This window comes from Ips typographus, linkage group LG5 (assembly GCF_016097725.1).
Source record: "Ips typographus isolate SLU linkage group LG5, UJ_Ityp_2.0, whole genome shotgun sequence".
Classification (NCBI taxonomy): domain Eukaryota; kingdom Metazoa; phylum Arthropoda; class Insecta; order Coleoptera; family Curculionidae; genus Ips; species Ips typographus.
In genome coordinates this window covers 10,874,037-10,901,188 of record NC_138426.1, presented here as the reverse complement: position 1 = coordinate 10,901,188, position 27,152 = coordinate 10,874,037, and the positions used below count along the sequence as shown (strand labels likewise).

At 32.8% G+C, this 27,152-nt stretch overlaps 4 protein-coding genes across 4 annotated transcripts; 3 read left to right on the top strand and 1 right to left on the bottom strand.

Moving 5' to 3' along the window:
- The first annotated feature begins 660 nt into the window (after positions 1-660).
- On the top strand, positions 661-3,337 carry Trax (Translin associated factor X). The gene is made up of 4 exons (XM_081980968.1): positions 661-817; positions 2,139-2,361; positions 2,420-2,823; positions 2,949-3,337. Exons 1-4 carry the CDS (start codon positions 802-804, stop codon positions 3,134-3,136), a joined length of 831 nt encoding a protein of 276 aa, XP_081837094.1. The 5' UTR covers positions 661-801; the 3' UTR covers positions 3,137-3,337.
- A 6,398-nt stretch (positions 3,338-9,735) lies between these two features.
- LOC145729969 (uncharacterized) lies at positions 9,736-13,528 on the top strand. The gene is made up of 4 exons (XM_081980969.1): positions 9,736-9,902; positions 10,413-10,517; positions 10,578-10,747; positions 13,235-13,528. The coding sequence occupies exons 1-4, from the start codon at positions 9,803-9,805 to the stop codon at positions 13,328-13,330; spliced, it is 471 nt and encodes a 156-aa protein (XP_081837095.1). The 5' UTR covers positions 9,736-9,802; the 3' UTR covers positions 13,331-13,528.
- A 2,624-nt stretch (positions 13,529-16,152) lies between these two features.
- Positions 16,153-18,833, top strand: LOC145729970 (uncharacterized). Its single transcript, XM_081980971.1, has 4 exons — positions 16,153-16,312; positions 18,299-18,406; positions 18,462-18,628; positions 18,682-18,833. The coding sequence occupies exons 1-4, from the start codon at positions 16,225-16,227 to the stop codon at positions 18,778-18,780; spliced, it is 462 nt and encodes a 153-aa protein (XP_081837097.1). The 5' UTR covers positions 16,153-16,224; the 3' UTR covers positions 18,781-18,833.
- Positions 18,834-20,749: 1,916 nt separating this feature from the next.
- Positions 20,750-25,889, bottom strand: LOC145729331 (uncharacterized). Its single transcript, XM_081980041.1, has 4 exons — positions 25,730-25,889; positions 25,564-25,674; positions 24,840-25,006; positions 20,750-20,995 (listed from the first exon to the last, which is right to left on the bottom strand). Exons 1-4 carry the CDS (start codon positions 25,815-25,817, stop codon positions 20,894-20,896), a joined length of 468 nt encoding a protein of 155 aa, XP_081836167.1. The 5' UTR covers positions 25,818-25,889; the 3' UTR covers positions 20,750-20,893.
- Positions 25,890-27,152: the final 1,263 nt, after the last annotated feature.

Sequence of the window (27,152 nt, the reverse complement as noted above, 5' to 3'; positions counted from 1 at the left end):
ACAAAAATTTTAGTTAGGGCAAACACCGTAAAATTCAGTGTGGTGTCTTATGAGCTTTAAGGTGTTACTTGCAGTTTTCTTGTGATTTTGAGCTTTTTAAAGCAGTTAAAAGTGATTTATAAATTCTAATCAGAGAGAGAATAAGTATGAGTAACTACTATGTAGTTTAATAAGATGCTTTTTGTGATTTGGGGTTAAAACACGTGGAATACGGAAAAACCCTACATTGTCCCTGTTTCCTCTACTTCCACATTTGATCACACAACAAAAACCGGGCATATTCTTCTTGTAAATTTCAAAAACTATAAATTTATGATAAATAAATCTCCATTTCCCATAAGAAGGTATGGACTGTTTGCCCTAACAAAAATTTACGTCTGTCCAAAACAGCTGTTGATGACAGTTTGTCGAAGTGCCTAATTCTTTCTAATAGCAGCTAATAATAATTGCATTAGCTTGATGTATTTGACAAAGCAGTTCCTTTCTAGTTTGCTTGCTTGCTCATAGTTCACTGCTTGACAGATATACGGCTGTAAAGAAGGGATTGACGTATTGAGCAGTACACCACATGACTATCATGTAAAAACCCACAAGGAAGGTCACGTGCTGCACACCAACATACTACTCTAAAGTTTTTGATAGGTGTCAGTTATAAACTAACCTCACTTTTCTTGTGTAAGTTGGTGAATTTGTTTATTTATTGTTTTTGGAACTTAATTTGTTTACAGTAAATTGAGAGGCTTTGTTTCATCGAAGATTGTTAGTAAGCAACTTTGATTTGCTTATTTGGAGTCGTCCATCATGTCCAAGTTTAAAGGTAAATTTTAGTATTTTTTTTTAATTGTAATACTGTAAACACAAATACTTTTCTATTAATTTACCCACAATCCTATTAGTATGTGTATACTTATAAGCAAAGGGGGAAGGTACTGAGTAGGAAGAGGCACTTACATATTTAGGGATAGCCTCGGGGATAGCTTAAGCTTATTTGAGTTTTGAATGTCAGGAATAGTATGTAAAATATCACAGTCAAACCAAAACTTACCTGAGGCTATCCTAAAACATGTTGGTGCCTTAAGCGTCAAACTCCACATATTTATTCCTGATACTGTCAAGGGTGTAAAGTTACAGGTTGCTTTAAGCTGTATATCCAAACTCTTCTCTCTCAAACTCTCTAATTCTAAGAACAGCTTTGGTGCTGCTTTTATATACATTGACACTCATTCCACTAACCTTGCTCTAGATACCCATTATGGGGTGTACAGGGTGTTTTAACTGAAACAAAATGTTTTTAATAACATAAAATAAATTGTTAAAATAGGCATTTCCTGTAGTGCTAGACAGAATCTGAACAGAAGAACTATGACAGCAACATTTTTGTAATAGAACACCCTGTTTTGTAATTTAAAATTGAGAAATTCAGATCTTCTAATCTCAGATATTTTTGTTTTTAACTTGTTTAAATTGTTTAAAAATGTTAGATAGAGTTAGATTTTTGGAGAAAAAGCCAAAGGGAATTTTAGGAAAATTTAAGACAAATGATGAACAAAAAGCTAATAAATGCACATCAAAAGCAAAAATTCAGGCAATAGATTTTGGACTATTTGGAAATTATTAAATGCCAAGTAGATGGGTTTTGAGAATGAACTACACTGTAAGTAGTCTTACAACTCCATGAAGCCAAATTTGTCAGTTGGGACATTAGAGAACACTTTAATATACTTTACTGGGATCACATGACAGCTGTCCAGCTGTCATAACTGTCAAAATTCACTCACCAGTGATCTGAAAGTATAAAATGCCATATAGATGTGTTTTTGCTGCTACTAACATGGATGTGACAATATTACTAACAAATAATATCACAGATGATAGTTGTTGTGCAACATCTGGTGACATCTGTACTCAACTCTATGAGTTAGAAAGTAAAGATGGCGTTCCCAAATTTCGGAACATCTGTAACTCATAGAGTTGAGTATAGATGCTACCAGATGTTGCACAACAACTATCATTTCTGGCATCCAGTTGACTATACTGGAATGAAGGTTTTGTTCTTATAAGAAAAGTTATTACTTTATCTGTCTTTTCCCTTTATTTTTTGTTAAATTTTCTGCCAACTTTTGGTCTGTTTTTTGCAGGTCAATATCGTCATAAAAGAAATAAACCACCAATTGGTAAACAATCAAAGACAGTTTTGGAATCACTTGACGAAAACAATCCAGTCATAGTAATGTTCAAAGAATTTGCCACTGAACTAGACGATAAACATGACAGATACGAGAGAATCGTCAAATTGAGCCGCGACATAACCATAGAGTCAAAACGCATAATTTTTCTACTGCACAACATTAACGCTGATATGCAAGTAGTATTAAGTACAACTTTAAGGAATGAAATTCACTCCCCATTTAATTTATAGAGAAGAGAAAAAGAAGTCAGTTTTACTAGAAGCAGAGTTAAGACTGCGTAGCTTATGCCAGAACAATTTTAAAGCTATAGCCACAGAATTGGTGGGTCACAGTGGTTATTTATACCACAAAGCTTTCACTTGTGGTATGCAAGAGTTTGTGGAGGCTCTCTGTTTGTTTCACTACATAAAAGAGGATAGCATTCACAGTTGGGCTGATGTGGGCAAATACTTTCTTTTTGAGGATGGGGATACTGTTAATACTTTGTTGTTCACTCCTTATGATTTTATATTGGGTATTGCCGATTTTACTGGAGAGTTGATGAGGAAGTGTATTAACACTTTAGGTTCTGGAAATGTTAGTGATTGCTTTAAAATTTGCAATTTTGTAAGGGCGATTCATACTGGATTTTTGGGTAAGTTGAATGTAAACTATTTTGACTGAAATATGAAAGTTATCCGGGCTTATAAGCACGGATAACTTTCATGGTAAACTATTTTTTTACCAAATGTTCTGGATGTTGATGAACTGTTAATTTAGGTTTGTCATATTCTGGTAATCGAGAAATATCCAGAAAAGCTTACGTTTTACGTCAAAGTTTGTCAAAAATGGAGCTAGTATGCTACAACATACAAATTCGAGGAAGTGAGGTTCCCAAACACATGCTGATCAATGTGATTGAGTCTCAAGACGTGGATAACGAGTCGGATGAAGGATTTTGCTTGTAGTTTGTTTTTAATCCAGGTATTTTAACTACTTATTTATTGAGTAATAAATTTACAGACTTTAAAGCAAAACAAATTGTATAACGTTCTGATTTTTTTCCCGTATGTATTCGTATAAGGTGACAGGTGATTGTATTTTCGTGAAATCTGCAATTTTCAAGTGTTTTCAGTAAACATTCTAAATAAATAACAGATTTGATAAGATTGAATTTATTCTTAAAGTAGTCGGTCTAAAAATAACCAATTGATACGAAATCTGGTACTAAGCCACTACACAACTAAATGACGCTTTTTTGCACGTAAAATGCGACAACGCGGCTTTGTTTAGGGTATTTTAAGTATTTTATAGCTTCATCGACGCTATGTCAAGCACTTTTTTGATTGAGTGTTTTCCAGCCTACAATTAATCAAGTTTACCGGTAATCTATAAACGTGAAGGTAAGGGTTGCCTGGTGCGATAGTGCTTTTACAGAGAGTTGCTGAGTCAGATAACATTGAATTTGTATCTACTTGAAGACTGTTACTTAACTTTGGACTTGTATATTTGTTTAGCGTGGTAATTCCTGAAACGTCCAGTAAATTATGGCTTTGCAACAAATCAGGCCAGTTGGAATGTTGGACGAGTGATCTTGGTGTTTTAAACTCACGCCAAACCAAAAAATTGTCAGTTTTGAGACTCTAAAACATCTTTTTCACGTGGAAAAGCTTGAAAATTACATTTAAGTCAACGTTGCCAAAGCCAAAACTCTTGATTCAGTTATTTTGGCAACACCGAAAAGCTCAAGAGGCTTTTAGATCGTGTGATTGAAAAAACCTCGACCACTTTGACTAACTGAACTAGCTAAGATGTTTAATGACAGGCTTATCAGTCTCCTGACAACAGTGAGGGTGAAACTGTAAAATGTCAAAGCCGCAAATTGTTATTCGTAACTCTGTGACGTTAAATTTGACAGTTATGACAGTTCACAGCGCGGCTGATGATCAGGTGACATTTGTTATAACTATTAAATCTCATTCAGCAGTGACATGAATCTGTCAAACGCAAAACAGTTGTACCTTGTATTTACACCTCAATAAAACTTCAAATTTAATATTTGTGAGGGGAAGTGACACTTTGATATGTTATGTCACTTTACAGCTGTCAACTGTCAAAACTGATTCAGCGCTAACCTACAACTGGAATACGCAGATTAGTTGTATTTCTTTGATAAATCGCCTTGCAAGTTATATTTATACCTCCATAGAGTTAAATTTAGTATATGTGACATTAACAGACCTTTTGATATGTTTTTTACGTCACTTGACTACTTGACAGTTGTAAAAAATCACGCAGCTGTCACGCAAACTTACCAATCCAAAATAGTTCTACCGCTTGGATAAATCGCACTGTTCCTCAAATTGGCAACTACCTATTTCTAATTTTATAGTTTAAGGTTACTGGTGAACAGATTTCGACAGTTATGACAGGTGTTGAGTGATGTAAGAAATGTATAAAAGTTAAATCGCCTTGCAAGTTATATTTATACCTCCATAGAGTTAAATTTAGTATATGTGACATTAACAGACCTTTTGATATGTTTTTTACGTCACTTGACTACTTGACAGTTGTCAAAAATCACGCAGCTGTGACGCAAACTTACCAATCCAAAATAGTTCTACTGCTTGGATATATCGCACTGTTCCTCAAATTGGCAACTACCTATTTCTAATTTTATAGTTTAAGGTCACTGGTGAACAGGTTTCGACAGTTATGACAGGTGTCGAGTGATGTAAGAAATGTATAAAAGTTTTTCTTAACGTCAGAACTGTCAAATTTGGCTCCATGGAGCTGTAAACAGAACTTACAGTACAAATATCTCAAAGAAACACATCTATTTGGAAGTTTATACTTTCAGGTCACTGGTGAGTGAGTTTTGACAGTTGTCACGTGACACGAGCAAAGTATTAAAGTGTTCCTTCTCGTCTTAACTGTAAAATTTGACTCCATGGAACTTTTAACCCAACTTCCTATGCAATTTCTCAAACTATGTCTAATTTTATAGTTTCTGGTCACTGGTGAATGGATTTTGACATTTATGACAGCTGTTTTGTGGTGTAAGAAAAGTATAAACGTGTCCCTTAACGTCAGAACTGTCAAATTTGGTTTCATGAAGCTGTAAAAATTAGTTATAGTGTGTGGTTACTCCAGGAAATATATTTACTTGACATAAAATAAAATGTCATTTTCCAAATTTCATTGCCTGAATTGTTGCTTTTTATGTGTTTACTAACCTATACTAAAATTCGTTAAATTCTTTTGGCATTTTCACCAGAAATAGATTTCTGGGAATTTTTCTTCTCTTATTACAGGGAAAATTATTTTTAAACCTGATTTTTATAAGCTTGAGCTGGAAGATCCGACCAACTCACCAAAAACTAATAAAATTGACTGCAACAGAATTTCTACAACAAAATCTCCACCAAACTTTTGAACATATTAGAGAAGTCTCAACCAGATGTTTGGAAGTGTTTTTTATTGTTATTACAAATTGATGTAGAATCACTAAATATAGTTTATTAAAAGCAGTTATAAGTTTCTTTCACAAAGAGCAATTTTTTGTTTTTTGGTAAAATGTACCAAGGTGTGACAGATGGTTTACATTACTGTAGTATGTTTCAGTAAAAAATCGCACCAGTAAAAGCAACATTTAATTTTAACTTGTTAAAACACCTTATATAGTACATACAAGGGTGATTTATAATTAACAATGTTTTAATTTAATACTTTCTTGCAAATCTAGATCTGAGTGACTAACTATATAAATAGCCATCTCAAGTACAGCTCTTAGATATTTTAAGTAATACCTTTAAGTGTCATAAACGAAACATGAATATTTTTGGTTTATCGAGTATAGTTGCAACATTGTTGCACTAAACTTTAAAACAATAAGATATTTAATAATCAATCTAAATTAAATTCTGGATGGACCTCAAAGAAAAAATGTGCAAATCGTGTGTGAAAAATTTGTAGTAGTAAATTAAGTAAACTCTTATCATTCAAGGATATTATGCATTCCTTGCAAATTCTCAAATTGTATAGCAAAGGCTTAATAATTTGGTATTGTACAACATTTCAAAACTGGAGGTAGTTTAGAGAGAAGCTCCAATAGTTTTAAAGGTATTATTTATTATTTGATGTGATTTAATAGCTAAATCAAAGTATTTTTTTAGTTTCAATATCACAGAGACGTTCCTTTGTTGTTTATACCCATGAAAAACATTATTCCAGTTCATCATGGTTTTAAGATGCCCAAATGTACTGTATGATCATACAGCTACAGACTGAAAATGGAATTGATTGATTATAGAGTGGTAAGTGTTTTGGATTAGGTCAAGAATCGAATTACTATACTGTGGATCTATTAAATCAGACTTATTTTTGATTGTTTTGAAGCAAAACAAAATTTCTGCAGTATTTGTTTTTGGTACAGTTATTATCTCAAAAACTGTCCACTTCTGTTCGATGAGCCATTATTTAATAGAGAAGCAACATTTCTTGGATTTTCCTCCTTATTATCTTTATATTGGGGATTTTTATCTTTATATGTGACATTTTCAAGGTGTACTAAATACTAATCAGTGTGCAAATCTGGATTTGGATTACTCTTTGGTTTTTTAATTGCCTAATTTCTATCCGCGGATGATACAGAATGTCCTAAATATGTGTCAGCAGACTAATTAAGAATTATTTATGATTATTAATTAAATTCATTATCGTAGCCGATATAACGATTACAGATGACGATATCTAATAAAATTATAGGTATTTTTCAAAGAATTTTGACGTCAAGAACAAACTTCATGCAAATTGGAAATGCTGCTTGATTCAATATCTGGATAAGTAGTACAATTTGAGCTATGAAAATAGCTTGAAGTGGAAGCTTCGTTTTTGAATACTCATATTTCAGTTAAAATATTTTGAAAACAAGATACAAATTTCTGGTTTAGAGTATAGATAGTCACTCGTCAAGAAGCTATTTCGGTTTGTCAGTTTCCCAAATATTTCTTTTAAAGTAGCGTATACAGGATGATTTATAAAATGGTTACATTTTTATGAACATTTTTGATTTTAGGAAGTTTCAAAAACAAGCAAGTTTAACCGTTTTTGTTTGTTGCCACTACTTTTCAAGTAAATTCACCTTTTGTGGTTATAATATAGTTTATTATAAATTTAGCTTGGATCTTAAACAATGAAAATTGCCACAACATTTTTAAATTAATACCTCGTTAACGGATGAATTATGACATATTTTTTATACAAAGTGTTAAATATTCAGAACAGTTATTATTTCCAAACATCAAACGAAACTTAACTACAGATATTGACAATAATAATAATAAGTCATAACACACAGTTCATCGAAAAATATTGAAGTTATTTTAGTTGAAGTACCTTTTACATATATTTAAAACTGTTTTAAGGGTGTTTTGATGTTGAAATTGAAATTTACCGAGCATCCTGCCTGTTTTCTTGTAATTCAGCACTCTTGGTTGATAAAGCTATGGAAAAAATACTTTTTCTCTTAAGTTACAGAATGATTCAGTTTCAGAAGTCTTATCAATTTTTATAAAACTCCTGACCACTAAATTGTAAGAGCAAATTTCTTGTTTTAAGCTGACATCTAACAAGGGTTATTACATTTGAGGACGAATGGTTTTGAAAAGCACTTCTAGAATTACTAATAAAGTTATTGGCAATATTTTTTTGGAACATCTACTTGCAAGAACAGACATACAAATTTATTTAAAAAGAAAACTGTTTTGAGTGTGACAAATAAGAGAAGCTTCCACTCCATGACATGATTGTAACGTCATTGCATTTTCCTCTGAATTTCGACTGAACCTAGCTCCGTTATTTGACGAGCTACAAAAAAGTGTAAATAATTAAAGTTATATAAAATTTTATCTTCTACAATATTGTATTATGGTTTTCTTGCCCTTAAGGGGTTCCTTAAGGAGTAACAAGGCAAATAGTGAGCAGGTGCACCAAACTGCCTTTTTTGAACTAACGCCATTTTGAGTGAGCGTAGCTCCGTTATTTGAGGAACTACAAAAAAGTGTAAATAATGAAAGTTGTAGGAAATTTTATCCTCTACAAGAAAAATTGCAATGTTGCATTTTTCTACTTTTTAGGCCAAACAAATGTCGTCAATCTACTAATTTTTCTAAGTTGGTACCAATGCTTTGCATTTTTTTCAAACTGCTCATTTTCCTTATTAATTAGAAAGTTTTTGCAATTTGTAAAGTTGTCAAACTGCCTATTTTACTAATTTGTTGGTTGACAAATTGTCCATTTTTTTAATTATTTAGAAATGACAAAATTATTAGGCCTTTTTCCTATAATTTAATAATGAATTTAGACACATCTGACAATTTTTCTAGTTCAGTGCCAAAATGCTTTGCAATGTTGCACGACTTATCCTTTTTCTTCTAATTATTTAGAAATGACTGCCATTCAAACTAGTTAATTTAGTATTAAATTTTAGCAATATTTTCTAATTGTCGCGTTTCTTAATAATTAGAAACTCACATTTCTACCACGTTGCCAAACTGATCAGTTTCTTTCAATTTGTAAATCAACGTATTAAGGTGTTTTTGTCCTTAAGGAGTTAAAATGTAAAAAGTGACAGGGTGTACCAAACTGTTTTTTTTAAACAAAACAAAGGTGTTTTTGCCCTTAACCTTCTCCTTGGAGTCTTTAAGGAGTTTTAAAACAAAAAGTGACAAATAATACTGATAAAATGCATTTTAATTACTTTCTGGGTATTCCCTTGTACGCTAATGAGTAGATCTACACCGCATTGTGTTTTTCTAGAAAAATATTAATTATTTTGAAAATTTATTTAAATTGAAATTTCAATCTCAAATTTTAGAGAGTTATTGTAATTCATCTTTGTTGAGTCGTGTCGGCGCCTAATCACATATTCAGAAACGTCAAGATATGTCAAAGGAATGTAATCTAACATAGATTTTTTTGGATTGTTTAATTTTTGCGTTTCAATTGTTAGGTTAGAACAATAGAACTAATAATACACTTGACAATGATTTTTGAGCGAAGAAAACCTAACTTTTTGTAACTGAGGTACACATATTCTGATTATTTTGTCTGCCAGCACAAGAATCAAAGTCTAAACGTATCAAAGTTCTCACATTCGGTTGTTGTAGCTAATTTTTTCAGGGAAACCTTTTTGGAAACTTCATTATAGGTTTTCAAGTCATTTTCACGCTGTACAGTTAGTGTACTTTTTTTGAAATATGAATTAATAATTGTTTAAAATGTGGCCGCATTTGCCATGGAGCGAGTAGAGTGAAATTGACGTCATGATGACGTTGTTTTGACACTTATGGTTTCATTAAATTATGCCATCATGACGTCAAATTCGGTCTGATCTGTAATTTGACAACCTCTTATAGCATTTGGTAGTTTGGTTCTTTTTACATTTTTGAACTAAATATACTTTTTTTTTGCTGAACTGATTTGTTTTTCACGGTCAACGTCACAATCAATGCCACGTCACAATCAATACCAGTCCAGGTATAAAATGGAACAAGTAATTTTTAAGTGTTTAGTCGTGATTCGAGGAAGAATTTGGAATAATCTATCAATAATCGAGCATCAAGTGTAACACAATGATGTGTGGGTTTGTTTCGCGTATTCAGCTTCGACATGTTATATTTGTGCTACTGTTTGGTTTTGGTTTCGGTGGCATTTTGGATTTTACTGACTGCGGTAAGTTTATATTAAGTTTAACTGTCGGGTAATTTGACGCTAAATGCTCTTAATTAGTAAGCTGCAGGCAAAACCAACAATTAAGTACTGTAATAATGCTTTAAAGTCGTAAATATCATTGAATGTATTAACCTTTTGATTTTGAGATCATGTTTACAAAAATCTTATTTAAAGAAATTACACAATCAGTTTGTCAATTTGATGTAAATGACGTATTGTTATTTTAGTTTATATTTGTCTGATTCTAGTCTACTTTAAAATATCTAAGCAAATTGCGCTTCAATAAAATATCACACAGATTATCGTCAGAAATGACGCAAATAAATGACGAATTAAATTATTCAGATACCTCATAGTTGTTATAGTGTCTGTCCACTATATTATAAACAATCGTTTTACACCACTTGAGCTTGAGTACCGTTTTTTATTGTTTTAATCAATTTTCCGAATTAGCTTTTTGTTTCAATTATTTTAAGATATTAGGTGATATATGATTGATTTTTACTTCAGGTGGAGATGCTATAACTTCGGTAGAAATTGACGAGTGTGAAGAAATTCCTTGTATCTTAAAAGTCGACAATCAATACCACATTAAGATTCGGCCGGAGGTAATAAGTGAGTGTCACTTGAATAGCATTGATTGACAAGTTTACGTATCAAGTGCATTGTTTTCAGATCCAACCGTTGATACTTCTCACATAGATGTTCATCTGGTTCAATATGGCGCTCTATTCAATCAATCTACCACCGTATCCAATCCATGTATTAATAGTTGTCCGATTACAAATACGCTCTATGATCCTGAGTTTAATGTCACTTTTACAGTAGCCAGCTATATGGTGGTAGTAAGTATTTTCTTTATTTTAGATGTAGAGTCATTAACTATGCGAGAAAATTGAAACAAACCTAGAATGGAGTAGAAACGAATCAGAAAGAAAACGTTTTACGTTATCTATGTAGTAATTGACCACCAAATGTTTTCTTTAGCAAATTCTATTCTAAATAATAATTCCATCTTTAAGTTTACATAAAAAAATATTACTAGATGAATTAATGTAAGCTAGGACCATTTTGAAGGTTCGGTAGATCTCTAAATGCTACTGAGAACCTTCTAAAAAGTGCCAGAGGCTTCTACAAGTGTTTTAAACCTTCCCATAATTATTTTAAATTGTCAGAGGCTTCTAGAACTATTTTGAAAGTGTCAGAGACCTACTGAGAACTTTCTTAAAAGTAACAGAAAGTTCGACAAGTATCTTAAACTTTTCCACAACTGTTTCAAATTGCCAGAGGTCTCTAAGACCCTTTTAAGTTCCATAGACCTCTAAATGCTATTGACAACCTTCTAATAAGGGTCAGAATCTTCTACAAATGTCTTAAACCCTCCCATAACTGTTTTAAATTGCCAGAGGCCTCTAGAACCATTTTGAAAGTTCTACAAACCTCTAAATGCTACTGAGAACCTTTTAAAAAGTGCCAGAATCGCCTACAAGTGTTTTGAACCTTCCCATAATTGTTTTAAATTGCCAGAGGACTCTAAAACCATTTTGAAAGTTCTATAAACCTATAAATGCTACTGAGAACCTTTCAAAGTGTCTTAAACCATTTCATAACTGTTTTCAATTGCCAGAGACTTCTAAATGCTACTGAGAACCTTTTAAAAAGTGCCAGAATCGTCTACAAGTGTTTTAAACCTTCCCATAATTGTCGAGACCCATTTTGAAAGTGTCAGCTACCTCTAAGTGCTACTGAGAACTCTCTAAAAAGTGCCAAAGGCCTCTAAGACCATTTTTAATTTCCATAGACCTCTAAATGCTATTGAGAACCTTTTAATAAGTGCTAAAATCCTTTACAAATGTCTTAAACTTTCCCATAATTGTTTTAAATTGCCAGAGGCTTCTAGAACCATTTTGAAAGTGTTAAAACTCTAAATTCTACTGAGAACATGTTTAAAAGTAACAGACGTTTCTACAAGTGTCCTAAACCTTTCCACAACTGTTTTGAATTGCCCAAGGACTCTAGAACCGTTTTAAAAGTGTCAGAGACTTCTAAATGCTACTGAGAATCTTTTAAAAAGTGCCAGAATCGTCTACAAGTGTTTTAAACCTTCCCATAATTGTCCAGACCCATTTTGAAAGTGTCAGCTACCTCTAAGTGCTACTGAGAACTCTCTAAAAAGTGCCAAAGGCCTCTAAGACCATTTTTAATTTCCATAGACCTCTAAATGCTATTGAGAACCTTTTAATAAGTGCTAAAATCCTTTACAAATGTCTTAAACTTTCCCATAATTGTTTTAAATTGCCAGAGGCTTCTAGAACCATTTTGAAAGTGTTAAAACTCTAAATTCTACTGAGAACATGTTTAAAAGTAACAGAAGTTTCTACAAGTGTCTTAAACCTTTCCACAACTGTTTTGAATTGCCAAACTACTCTAGAACCATTTTGAAAGTTCTATAAACCTCTAAATGCTACTGAGAACCTTCTAAAAGGTGTCAAACTTCTCTACAAGTGTTTTAAATCATTCAGACTATTTTGAAAGTGTCATTTACCTCTAAATGCTACTGAGAACCTTCTTAAATGTAACAGAAGGTTCTACAGGTATCTTAAAATTTCCCTTAACTGTTTTAATTTGCCAGAGGCCCCTAAAACCATTTTGAATGAGTTCCATAGACCTTTAAATGCTATTGAGAACCTTCTAATAAGTGTCACAATCCTCTACGAATGTCTTAGAAGAAGCTTAGCTATAGTCGCTGTTTCCGACAAGGCTCTGTTATTGGAGAAATGAAGAAAGTGGGTCGTGGGTTATGTGGTTTTGTTTGCCAGTGCAGCATTTGCGTAAATCACAAACTATCCACTGTGCTGAGGTTGTGTCTCCTTTTAACTTGTATAATTGTAACTCAATCATAAAAAATATCATCTGACCTCACAAGTTACTTTAAGTAATTTTTAAGAATCAGACAGTAGCTAAGTTGTATAAATAATAGAAAGCTATAATTGGTTTCAAGTTCAACTTCAAGATAAAAAAAGACACATCCTGTTGAAAAAGTTAGCCTGTGCGAGGGTTTTTCGAAATAATCTAGTAAAAACGTCGCTGATGGTTTATTTTCGATGGACCATCCTGTATTTTCCAAAATTAGTGGCAGTTGGCTTACACAGAATTTAAAAAAATTGTTAGGTTAGGTTAGACGTTCTCTCTTAATCTTCACATATGTAAAGCGTGACTTTTTACGAACGTGATTTAATTGTACAGATAAAAGTCCAAACAATATATTTACTATGCTTTTAAAATTGTCATATTAAACTAACGGTTTTCTTAAAAATTGCCTTTTTTTTCAGTTACCAGCTTACCTACAAATATCGGGCAACTACTACTTAGGAACGGAAGTTTCGGGAGGATTTTGTGCCCGAGTGTACGTCAGCATAGACAAATAACAAAACAATCGACTTAGTTGTATATTTTGTTTGTGTTATTAAAAAGTACGTCTCGTCGTCATTTACTTTAACGTCTCTATCTGTTTTAGCTTTAAGTTTGTGTTTAGAATTAGGCCAAATTTGTAAAATAGGATAGACTAATCGAATTTGAAGTATTAATTTTGTACCATATAATTATTAAATAATTCCTCCCCTCAATCGGTTGATTATTAGTTTTTTTACTGTTGTGTAAAGTACCTTGAACGACTTTTTTTGGCGTCAGACCTTGTTATAACAATCGAGTTACATCAATTATTATCCTTATCGAATACAATACTGCAATTGGATTATTCGATCCTCCAAAGTCCAGCGGATTTACTCTGTGTGACAGATGATGATGAATTATCTTAAGTGTACATAGAAAAGTACTTGATATTATCAAACTCACTCGTCCATCATCGTTGTTTGTCATGTACATACGTAGGTTTGCCGGAATGTGCTGTTTGGTCATGAGACAACCTGCAATTGAGCCTTAAAGTCATACCAAAATACAAGTAAAACCACTTTTTCTACGTTTATCTTCTTGAAACTGAAGTGGTTTGGTGCCAGAAATATTTCTAGTATTTTTAGATCTTAGCTGCTAATACAGCACGTGAATGGTATGCCGCTTAATCCTTAAATTGTAATCAAATCAACATTTGTTAGTGATTGTATAGTCAATATTAGTTACTACCTTTATCTCGAGGGATTCAAGTCAGGTGAACTAGTAGAAAAACGCGACATAAACGGATCGGATTGATCATTAGGATTGACTAGTCATGATTCTTTCTTCATCTCACCTTGACTTGCATGTCTTTCTATAAATCTGCCGTATCACCCACGAACTAGTAGAAAAATATACCAAGGAACTAAAAAACAGAAAAGCCCCAGAAATCGACGAATTGAACAACAAACTGATAAAGTACGGAGGTAAACCACTAAGCGAACAACTAGCCAATCTTTACCAGAGGATCTTAAATGAAACAACTATACCAACTGATTGGAAGAAAAGCACAACTATCCCTATCTTCAAAAAAGGCTACAAAAAACAACCAGGAAACTACAGAGGAATAACTCTCCTAAGCGCCTTGATGAAACTATTCACGAAAATCATATGCGGTCATCATCTCAGAACAAATACCCATAATGGAAGAACCACAGGGATTCAGGAAAAACAGGCCTACCACAGATGCCATATTCATCATTCGACAAATAGTCGAGAAATCAATCGAATACGAGAAACCAGCGTATATGTGCTTCATAGATCTGAGCAAAGCGTTAGATCGAGTGAGGCTAAATGACATCACAACCATATTGAGACGGGGCAGAATTCCGGAAGAAATGGTTAGAACTATTGAAAACTTGAACACCAAGGCGACCAGAATACTTGTGAACAGCCTGACCCAAGAATCAACAGGAATAAGACACTCTAAGTCCGGTACTCTTTAACCTAATCATGAACGAAATAATAAAAGACGTTAAAAACACAGGGCATGAAGGGCATTAGGGTAGTAATGAAGCTACAGAGACTTCTTCATCAATTCTACTTGACAGCGAAACGCTACAATATATATAAACAAGACAAAATCACTAGTTGTAGCAAAAGAACCTAGAAGATGCAAACTAGCTGCTAACGACGAAATAGTAGAACAGGTGATGTCCTTCAGATACTTAGGGGTAGAAATAATCGCCCATCAAGACGAGATCTGAGGTAAAGATCAAATAGATAAGGCTTCTAGAATAGCCGGATGTTTGATAGACATTTTATGGAAAAATCAGTTCCTAAAAATAGAAGCAAAGACCAGAATATATAAATCATGTGTAAAGCCAATAATCACATATGCCGCAGAAACCAAGGCAGACACCAGCAGATACACGCTACTTGACAGAATACCCAACCAAGAAATAAGACGAATCTGCGACATACAGGACAATGTAAGATTGACGAGACAGATTGACCAGACAAGACAATAGAATTGCTAAAATTGGAAGAGACGAAAAACTACACTCTAGAAGACCTCAAGGCAGACCACCAAAGAGGTGGAGGGATAGCTGGATGTCGACGTCTCCTCAGGAACTCCTTAAAGCTGGAAAAACATGCTGAAAGCCTATTTCAAGAAGAAGATGGAGAACAATTCGGTTAGGTTAGGATTCAAATTGTTTTCTTTTTTTTAGTCATATTGCTATCCTGTTTTGATTCTCAAGGTTCAAAATATAAACTTAATACAGTTTATGCTTTACAATGTTTTAATAAGTCTTGATTTTCTATTCCGTGACGTAATTAGAGACTCTTCACGTAGGTGGAAGGTTAGAGTCGAATTATTTATTCTTTGTAACCAGTGCATTGTTGCCAAAGTTATTAACACTTGCCTAATAATGTCTAATTCTATGTAACTAATTTAATATAACTACTTAATTAATAATGTAACCAATTTTTATTAATTTGTTTTGTTGGACTTTGAACTAGTGCAGCCCTAAAAAGTAAGAAGCTGCAAAAAGATTTTTTTAGTGTGTGTATATTAGAATGTGATTGACTGAATTGAAAATTGAGACATATACGTTCATACATATTTTGTTTTGCTCAGTTCCCTATAAGTAGAGGAGAGACGGATAAACTGGTCTTTCTACATGGAACTTTTTCGTATATGGTGTACCAAATGTGGTTTTTTGGAGAGAAAAAAACACATGTGTCTCATATTTTTCCGAATACTACTAGTTACCACAGAAAAATGTTTTTTTAGACGACCCCCTTGTTGACAATCCGTTATCTGTTTCTCGAGATAAACGTAGTCAATTGGCTTTTATAAATACTATACACTTTACAATAAACTTTTTCATAAAGTTTTGTTGTTTGTTATTCTCAGATCGTTGTGAGAATGATACTGCTCAACCACTGGCCTGCATACTTTCTGAGTGTTTTTCTACTATTTGAATTGTCTTCAGGACTTTCGTTTACGTCATGCGGTAAGTTTAGTGCACATTTGTTACAGGTAAAGTAGAAATAAGTGTTAAACCTAGGTTTACTAGGGTAAAGTTAAAAATATCTAAGAGGCACGGGTAGCACAGGGTGAGTCAACGCTAGAGTAAAGTTTATTATCTCATTATATGTCTCCAAAATACAAAAAAAAATGTTAAATACATAAGTTTTACAGAACATCGATATGCATGGTTTAAAATTACTTTAGGATACACAAAGTGTTTCGTAAAGGGGTGGCAGATAAAATATTAGTTTTTTTAAATAGAACACCGTACTTTTAAAAACATTTTTAGATTCTAAAATTGAGAGCATATTTTTTTTAGAAAAACGTAATTTTTTTTTATTTTTGTACGTCACTTACAAGAAATTAAAATGTATTTTATTATTTTAGTACCGTTAAAATATTATAAAACTCAAAAAAAAAGAGTACTAAGAGTAATAGTAAATCGCAGACTATTAAAAGTTGGTACACATAGTTTAGTATTTAGATATTATTTTGACAGGAATCACGTGACTGGTGTTCTCTGACACGTTATGAATATCAAAACTGTCAAACATTGCCCAATGTGAGCAAAAATCACAGTTTAAAACAGTTTTCTTGCAGTATTCGAGAGAATACACGGATTTTGACTCCATGACCATCGACTTTAACCTTTGTCACGTGACTGTCTATGTGAATGATGTTCGAGTTCCATGTGACAGTTGTCACAAACGTCAAAACTGACAAACTTTGCTCAGTTTGAGCATGAAGCTCTAAAGATCACAGTATGAAGCAGTTTTCTTAAAGTATTCGAGACAAATCGTGGTTTTAAGCTTCTTGGCCATTTTTTTAACAGTTGTCACGTGACTGTATAATTAAATAGTGTACCGGTCTCACGTGATTGCTGTCACAAGCGTCAAAGTTTACCCAATCAAAACATGGAACTGCAAAAATCAAACGTCATACTGTTACTGTTCGAAACTAGACTTGTTTTATAACTTCTTTGTATATAATTTGACAGTATATAGGCCACTATCTAGGTAAATAGTGTTCTAGTATCACGTGACGGTCAACGTAACGTCAAAACGGTCAAACATTGCCAAGTGTTGGCAACAAGCTGCAAGAATAACAGTTTTAAACACAGAGAATACACGGTTTTTGACTACATGACCATTATTTTAAGAGTGGTCACGTGACTGGCATGTAAATGGTGTCCGAGTGTTAAGTGACAACTGTCAAAAACGTCAAAACTGTCAAACTTTACCCATTCGGGGCATGAAGCTGCAAAATTCACAGTGTAGAATAATAGTTAACTCTTGCAGTATTTGAAACTTGAATTGTTTTTTTATAGATTCCTGATAATTAGTTTGACAGCTGTCACGTGACGGTCTAAGGAAATAGTATTCTAGTATCACGTGACAACTGCCAGAAACGTCAAAACTGACAAAATATTCTCAGTTTGGGAATGAAGCTCTAAAAATCTCAGTATGAAACAGTTTTCTTAAGGATTCGAGACAAGTCGTGGTTTTTAGCTTCTTGGCCATTTTTTTTGTCAGTTGTCACGTGACTGTCTAATTAAATAGTGTACCGGTATCACGTGATTGTTGGCACCGACGTCAAATTTTGCTCAACGAGAAAGACCGATATCTGTGGAATGACTAATTCGCGTCCTTACTTTAGATTTCCGGAGTTATAAAAATGAAATGTCCCTTACTACGTCATAGGAGACCGTGCCTGGCTCATTTATTTCACTTTCTTTTGAAGCTATTTATAAAATTATTGTGTAATATTGAAATGTAAGACAATAGCTCGATTTAAAGCATAATTATTAAAAAGTTATACCTCCTGGGGCTCCTGGTTTACATCTTAATAATATTTTGGACTTTACCCAGTTTATTTCGGTGCTTCTTTATCCGGGTAAACTCAAGTATAACTTTAATTTTATCTTTACTTTTATCACATTCACCAGTGTAAACTTTTGAAAAATTTTCAGGAGGTGACTATATTGAAACTTTACATATTGAGGATTGTGCGTCAGGTCTGACCTGTCATCTCAAAAGAGGTCATTCCTATCAGGTGTACCTCACTCCTGAGCACATAAGTAAGAGTTTTAGTTGTAAACAATTGTTCTGAATGCTAAATTTTAAGTGCACCAGGTCCTCCATTGGTAGAGCCATCGGTTCAAGTTGGGCTGGTTCAGATTGGTGCATATTTTGAGCAGGAATCGGATTGCATCAACCAGTGCGTCTCCTACTTGACAGAAAATTCGGAAGTTATTCCCCAAGTGGAGCTTAACATCACCATAGCTGACAATGTTATGGCTGTAAGTTGTCTCTAGCTTTAAAGGGCATTTGGATCGAAAAGTTTTATTTGCAGATGTCTTCCACTCTACGCATCAACACCACTTTTGTGGACAGTTCGGAGCAACATGGCGGATTTTGCGTGGAAACTTCGGTCACCGTTACTAGTTCTTAAAGTGTTTGTGTAGTTTAACTTTGAAATAATATACACAAAAGCCATCACTGAAATTTGGGATTTTTTTATGTTTTGGTAGAATAGACAGGCAGTGCTACAGAATATGAATAAAACGATTTTTTGACAAGAAAGAATGATTACAAAACGGTGATTCATTTACACCGACTTTAGTGGCAGAGAGCTGCTTTTTTCTTTGTATTTTTATAGGTTTGTCTTGTTATCCATTTTTATGGAGATGTCCTGATATTGTGGGTCAAAAATTATAGAATAAACAAAAGATATCAAATTTTGCTGTCTAGTAAACTAATATTACTCCAGTCTTCTCGCTGAAAACACAAATCAAAGCAAAATTTTCGTATGACATAGCAAGACAAAGACAAAAATGCTACCTGGGAATGTAATAGACTGGTAGATGATTTGAGTGTGATAAAGAACACAATTTTTCGTCTAACCTAACCTAACTTATATAATTTTTTAACGTTTTCTTACCTTACTGAATAAGTCGAATATCTCAGAAACGGTTACAGGTTAACTATTGTTATTGAACACCTTGTATACGTTTAATGGTACTGAGGTAAAAGAGCAGTTCAAGACAAACATTTTCATTTTTTTACTGTCCCTAAAACTGAAAAAATAACCGAGATGCCGAATTTTAAAAATTTTCTAAACAATTTCCAAAAAAAAGTAAAAAATTGAAATTTCTTGGAAACGGTTAGAGTAACAGAAATTTTGCAAGAGACCAAAAATATTTGGAATGACTTTGTGCATCCCACAGACTACGTTTACATCATCCCACCACCGGGTAAACGTGGTCACAGCTGGCAGAGCGATATAGTTTAAAATTTAACTGTTTTTTGAACACCCTGTACATATTCTGTTGTGTTGCGGTTAGGACGAGATGAAAGAGCAGTTCAAGACGAACATTTTCATTTTTTTTACTGTCCCTAAAACCGAAGAAATAACCGAGATGCAGAATTTTGAAAATTTTCTAAACAATTTCCAAAAAAAAAGTAAAAAATTGAAATTTCTTGGAAACGGTTAGAGTTACAGAAATTCTGCAAGAGACCAAAAATGTTTGGAATGACTTTCTGCATCCCACGGACTAGGTTTACATCATCCCACCGCCGGGTAAACGTGGTCACAGCTGGCAGAGCGTTATACTTTAAAATTTAACTGTTTTTTGAACACCCTGTACATATTCTATTGTGTTGCGGTTAGGACGAGATGAACGAGCAAGTTCAAGACAAACATTTTGAGCTTTTCACAGTCGCTGAAACCCTAAAAATAACCGAAGTAAAGGATTTTGAAAATTTTGGATACAGTTCTCCAAAAAAAAGTGTAAGAAATCTAATATCTCGGAAACGGTTAGAGTTACGAAAATTTTGCAAAAGATCAAATATGTTCAGAATGAATTCAATAATGTCACAAGTGGACGTTTGTTTTAAATTAAACTGTTTTTATTTTTGTTTTTCGTGTATATACAGGGTGTAGTATATGTTCACTAATTTTGCGGTTAGCACGAGATGAGAAAGCGGATCAAGATGAACAATTTGTTTTCTTTTACCATAGCGGAAACCCTAAAAGAGGTGGAGATATAGAATGTTGAAAGTGTTGAAGTAATTTTCAAAAAAAAGTAAGAAAAGTCGAATATCTTGGAAAAGGTTACAGTTACAGAAATTTAGCAGAAGAACAAAAATATTCAGAATGCAGCTGCTAAATTCGAAAATTTAAAAGAAACTTGGAAAAGTGCTCTTTGGGTAAAACAGAAAATATCATGAATTTGAAGTTATAGAAAATATTAAGAAATAACAAAAACAATGGAATTACTTAAAAATTGAATTAACTTATATATATAACCTATAATAATTTTGCTTGTATTTTCGCCATAAGAAAACTCATTTAGGTAAATATCTACAAAATTACTTAAATTTAATTAAAGGTGGTTTCATCACAAAGTAAAGCACTCGTATTTAGTTTTTAACTGGTTTTACTAAAAAGATACAAAACAACAACTACAAAGCCTGCAATAAATAAAAATTCTACCAACTAAATGAGTTATATTATTAAACGTACATATGGTCAACTATACAACTTGTGGAATTTTTCGTATAATTTAGCTGTTGAGTATAAAAATGTCAAATTCCACGCAGAATCGACTCCTTCTGACACCTCCATACCAGTAAGTGGCGTTTAGAAACAGTCTGGAGGAACCGATCTGTTGGAAGCAAAATCAATTAGCAAATATAAAATTAGTTTTTGTAACTAGATACGAAAAGTTTGATGTTGATGTGAAAACAATAAAAGTTAGTCAGTTAGAGATTGAGATATTTACAAAACTATGAGGGACTCAAAAGTTCTCTATCTTTTAAAAACATGCAAATGGTGTATGAGACTTTCCTTGAATTGACTCCTCGTTTTGTAAATGAACATTAAAACACTTTATTTTGGAAATTTCCTATTTACTCACTTAAAAAAAACACTTAAAAATTCACTGAAAAAACTCAAAAATTCGGTACAGTCGGTGAGGAAAGCGTTGTTAAAATTTGAACTGTAAAAATGATAAAGGCAAGTTCGCGACAAAATCGCCTGTGAAACCCACTTGTAGTGACTGGATCTCATTTTTAACCACATTTTTGGAATCCTTATTAAGTTTCCTATCTAGTAACTTGAAAAAACACTAAAAAATGTAATACAGTCCGGGCGAAAAGCGCTGTCAAAGTTTAAGCTTCAATAAACACGGTTTAAAGGACAGTCTGCTACAATATCCCCTGTAAAACACACTTGTAGTTACTAAATCTCATTTTTAACCACATTTTTGGAATCCTTATTAAATTTCTTATTTAATAACCTGAAAAAACATAAAAAATGTGATACAGTCCGGGCTAAAAGCGCTGTCAAAGTTTAAGCTTCAATAAACACGGTTTAAAGGACAGTCTGCTACAATATCCTCGGTAAAACACACTTGTAGTTACTGGATCTCATTTTTAGGCACATTTTTGGAATCCTTATTAAATTTCTTATTTGATAACCTGAAAAAACATAAAAAATGTGATACAGTCCGGGCTAAAAGCGCTGTCAAAGTTTAAGCTTCAATAAACACGGTTTAAAGGACAGTCTGCTACAATATCCTCTGTAAAACACACTTGTAGTTACTGAATCTCATTTTTAAGCACATTTTTGGAATCCTTATTAAATTTCCTATCCAATAACCTGAAAAAAACACTTAAAAATGTAATACAGTCCGGGCGAAAAGCGCTGTCAAAGTTTAAGCTTCAATAAACACGGTTTAAAGTACAGTCTGCTACAATATCCTCTGTAAAACACACTTGTAGTTACTAAATCTCATTTTTAACCACATTTTTGGAATCCTTATTAAATTTCTTATTCAATAACCTGAAAAAACATAAAAAATGTGATACAGTCCGGGCGAAAAGCGCTGTCAAAGTTTAAGCTTCAATAAACACGGTTTAAAGGACAGTCTGCTACAATATCTTCTGTAAAACACACTTTTAGTTACTAAATCTCATTTTTAACCACATTTTTGGAATCCTTATTAAATTTCTTATTCAATAACCTGAAAAAACATAAAAAATGTGATACAGTCCGGGCGAAAAGCGCTGTCAAAGTTTAAGCTTCAATAAACACGGTTTAAAGTACAGTCTGCTACAATATCCTCTGTAAAACACACTTGTAGTTACTAAATCTCATTTTTAACCACATTTTTGGAATCCTTATTAAATTTCTTATTCAATAACCTGAAAAAACATAAAAAATGTGATACAGTCCGGGCGAAAAGCGCTGTCAAAGTTTAAGCTTCAATAAACACGGTTTAAAGGACAGTCTGCTACAATATCTTCTGTAAAACACACTTTTAGTTACTAAATCTCATTTTTAACCACATTTTTGGAATCCTTATTAAATTTCTTATTCAATAACCTGAAAAAACATAAAAAATGTGATACAGTCCGGGCGAAAAGCGCTGTCAAAGTTTAAGCTTCAATAAACACGGTTTAAAGGACAGTCTGCTACAATATCCCCTCTAAAACACACTTGTAGTTACTAAATCTCATTTTTAACCACATTTTTGGAATCCTTATTAAATTTCCTATCCAATAACCTGAAAAAACACTTAAAAATGTAATACAGTCCGGGCGAAAAGCACTGTCAAAGTTTAAGCTTCAATAAACACGGTTTAAAGGACAGTCTGCTACAATATCCTCTGTAAAACACACTTGTAGTTACTGGATCTCATTTTTAGGCACATTTTTGGAATCCTTATTAAATTTCCTATCCAATAACCTGAAAAAACACTAAAAAATGTAATACAGTCCGGGCAAAAAGCGCTGTCAAAGTTTAAGCTTCAATAAACACGGTTTAAAGGACAGTCTGTTACAATATCCCCTGTAAAACACACTTTTAGTTACAAAATCTCATTTTTGACTACATTTTTGGAATCCTTATTAAATTTCCTATCCAATAACCTGAAAAACACTAAAAAATGTAATACAGTCCGGGCGAAAAGCGCTGTCAAAGTTTAAGCTTCAATAAACACGGTTTAAAGTACAGTCTGCTACAATATCCTCTGTAAAACACACTTGTAGTTACTAAATCTCATTTTTAACCACATTTTTGGAATCCTTATTAAATTTCTTATTCAATAACCTGAAAAAACATAAAAAATGTGATACAGTCCGGGCGAAAAGCGCTGTCAAAGTTTAAGCTTCAATAAACACGGTTTAAAGTACAGTCTGCTACAATATCCTCTGTAAAACACACTTGTAGTTACTAAATCTCATTTTTAACCACATTTTTGGAATCCTTATTAAATTTCTTATTCAATAACCTGAAAAAACATAAAAAATGTGATACAGTCCGGGCGAAAAGCGCTGTCAAAGTTTAAGCTTCAATAAACACGGTTTAAAGGACAGTCTGCTACAATATCTTCTGTAAAACACACTTTTAGTTACTAAATCTCATTTTTAACCACATTTTTGGAATCCTTATTAAATTTCTTATTCAATAACCTGAAAAAACATAAAAAATGTGATACAGTCCGGGCGAAAAGCGCTGTCAAAGTTTAAGCTTCAATAAACACGGTTTAAAGGACAGTCTGCTACAATATCCCCTCTAAAACACACTTGTAGTTACTAAATCTCATTTTTAACCACATTTTTGGAATCCTTATTAAATTTCCTATCCAATAACCTGAAAAAACACTTAAAAATGTAATACAGTCCGGGCGAAAAGCACTGTCAAAGTTTAAGCTTCAATAAACACGGTTTAAAGGACAGTCTGCTACAATATCCTCTGTAAAACACACTTGTAGTTACTGGATCTCATTTTTAGGCACATTTTTGGAATCCTTATTAAATTTCCTATCCAATAACCTGAAAAAACACTAAAAAATGTAATACAGTCCGGGCAAAAAGCGCTGTCAAAGTTTAAGCTTCAATAAACACGGTTTAAAGGACAGTCTGTTACAATATCCCCTGTAAAACACACTTTTAGTTACAAAATCTCATTTTTGACTACATTTTTGGAATCCTTATTAAATTTCCTATCCAATAACCTGAAAAACACTAAAAAATGTAATACAGTCCGGGCGAAAAGCGCTGTCAAAGTTTAAGCTTCAATAAACACGGTTTAAAGGACAGTCTGCTACAATATCCACTGTAAAACACACTTTTAGTTACTAAATCTCATTTTTAACCACATTTTTGGAATCCTTATTAAATTTCCTATCCAATAACCTGAAAAAACACTAAAAAATATAATACAGTCAGTCAATACAGTTCGTGCTAAAATTATCGTCCTCGTGCGATAAGGACATCTTTTTCACCCTTGTCGTACAATATACTATTATCCACAGATAATGTATTTTATGGAATTGCTTTTGAATGTTCTTGAATTTTATTTGATGGTTTCTGAATTGCAGTTCCTTATTCTGAATTACGTTTGACCTTTTCTGAACTACATTCCTCTCTGAACTTTAAGTTCCTCAATTCAAGGAAATTCTCATAATCAATCACCTTTTGTATTAAAATAAATATGAATCTTACTGGATTTAATGAGGTATCTAACATAAATTCAATGGGAATTTGAGGCTCAGGAACGACATCAGTAACAGGACATGGAATTCCACATGGTTTCCTCAAATTGGAGGCAACTTGAAAAAGCGCTCCACGAATCATCGCATTCACATTTAAAGTAACACTGTCAATTCTCTCTGAAAAAAAAATAATACATTTGAAAGATTGGAAAAATCTGTTTTACGACATTCTAGTAATATTCTGTCTAATTAATAAAAAACAATATAACAGAAAAATTTACTTTAGTCAGCAATATAATTTTCAAGATACTATTGTTATGTATACTCATTTACAAAATTTGAAATGGCTATGTTGCTAAAAACTGTGTCAAAGCACAAAAAAGTGCTTTGAATGATCTCAGCTAATTCAACTGAACATATCGGCACTATTTGACAAAATATCAAAAAACTTTGTAAAGGAAAAGTGATAGCAAATTTAATTGTTTATAAGATTGCTATGAGGTAGTTTTGTCCTACAAACTGTGTCAAAGCACAAAAAGTGCTCTGAAAGACTCTAGCTAGTTCAACTGACTATATCTTCGTTAATTGGAAAAATATCAAAAAACTGTAAAAAGGAAAGTTATAGGGTTTTTCACGTCAGCAAAACGCGAACAAACCAAACGTTTAAACTGTGCAAATTACAACAAAATAACGAAGCTTTGAGTGATGTAAGAATAGAAACCCTCAAAACTTACCTAAAGTTTTTGGCACTACAGTAACATTATAAATCACTCCTCTCCTGAGAAAACATGGTGTATTTTGGCAATTATCCACCAAAATTTGGTTAATATAAATTGCGTCAGACCCTAAAAAATACAATTTTGCTTTTTCTTTCACTTGATGACAATGATAAGCACTTACCACAATCAGAGAACGCAATTTCAGCTACAATCAACTGGACTAAATAGCTTAACACAGCTACAGTTAGTAGCTTAGTATAAGCCCGCATCTTGACAAAGACATTAATCAAAATATGGTTATTACCAATATACCCTTTATAAATCTAATCAACCTTTTCGGTTATCTAAAGTGGCCAAAAGATGTTTTTTGTTGAGTGATAGTTTTTTTGGTTGTTTTTGGAAATTGTGTTTTGATGTAGTAGATAACTAGATAACGCTTCTATTACACAGGGATTTTATCTATTAAAGCTTAATCTAGTCGGGTAGGCTTGAATGTCATCAATAGTTGACCACAACACCTGCAATTCCGGGTTTACACAAAAATACAGATTAGATTGTAATTTGAGAAGACATTTTCGTACTTGTAATTGGCACTTCTGACGTCATTCTGATTTGATTGAGTGGGTATGATTTTATAAAAGTGCGTAGAATATGAATGACTGAAAGTGCAAGTTAATTAATCTGGTGTCCCATTGAGTTTAATTATTGATAATTGTCAAAAACTGGTTTGAATTAGCTTAGAAAATGTGAATTTTTAATAATCACCAGAGTTTTGAATATTGGTTCCATTTTCATTGACTATTTAGTACCTACACGATACAATAATCACAAACTACGTCAACTCTCATTTTTTACCTAAGTAAGTGATTGTTATGATTGATTTGGTATAAAAATCATTATTGGATTAATAAGCCATATACTTCGCACTATATGTTTATTAAAAGATTACACAGCATATGTAATTGGATTTATCAAAATCATAATTAATTCAATTCCAATTAATAGAAGGTAATGGGAATTAAAATTATTGATTACACACCATATTGTAATACGGTTTGTTATGCCACAATGAGACAGTTTTGGTTATTTAGACGACTTTCCCCATTGAGATATTGGAAACTATAAAAGATAAGAACAAGTTTAGATTGAAGCCAAGTTGTGCAAATTAAAGTTGAACCAAATGCAGTTTTAAAAATTTAAATTTTTCAAGTATTTTTTCTGTTGTCTGAAAAAAACTAAAATTTAATTTTTTTTTGAGTTATAATTTTTTTTGTATTTAGAAGAGATATTCCAAAACTAAAAGAAGGAAATTCTTCAGGAAATTCAAAATGGGGGCCTGTGACGCCATTTTGTCTGTCATTTCTTGAAACTACGTGAAATTTCCTTTAAAATGAGGTGCAAGTCAACATTTTGACAGAAAATTCAAAATGGCGGCCTGGAACCGTCAAAAAATACAACTTTTTTATTTGTCAAGTTACAGTTGACGTCTCGGTGTCATTTTATGTTAAAATTTCCCGGAAAAGACGCTGGTGCAGTCGGTTTTTTGATATCTCAAAAACTAACAGAGTTAGACTTAAGGTTTAACATTTTAACCTTTTTCTTTG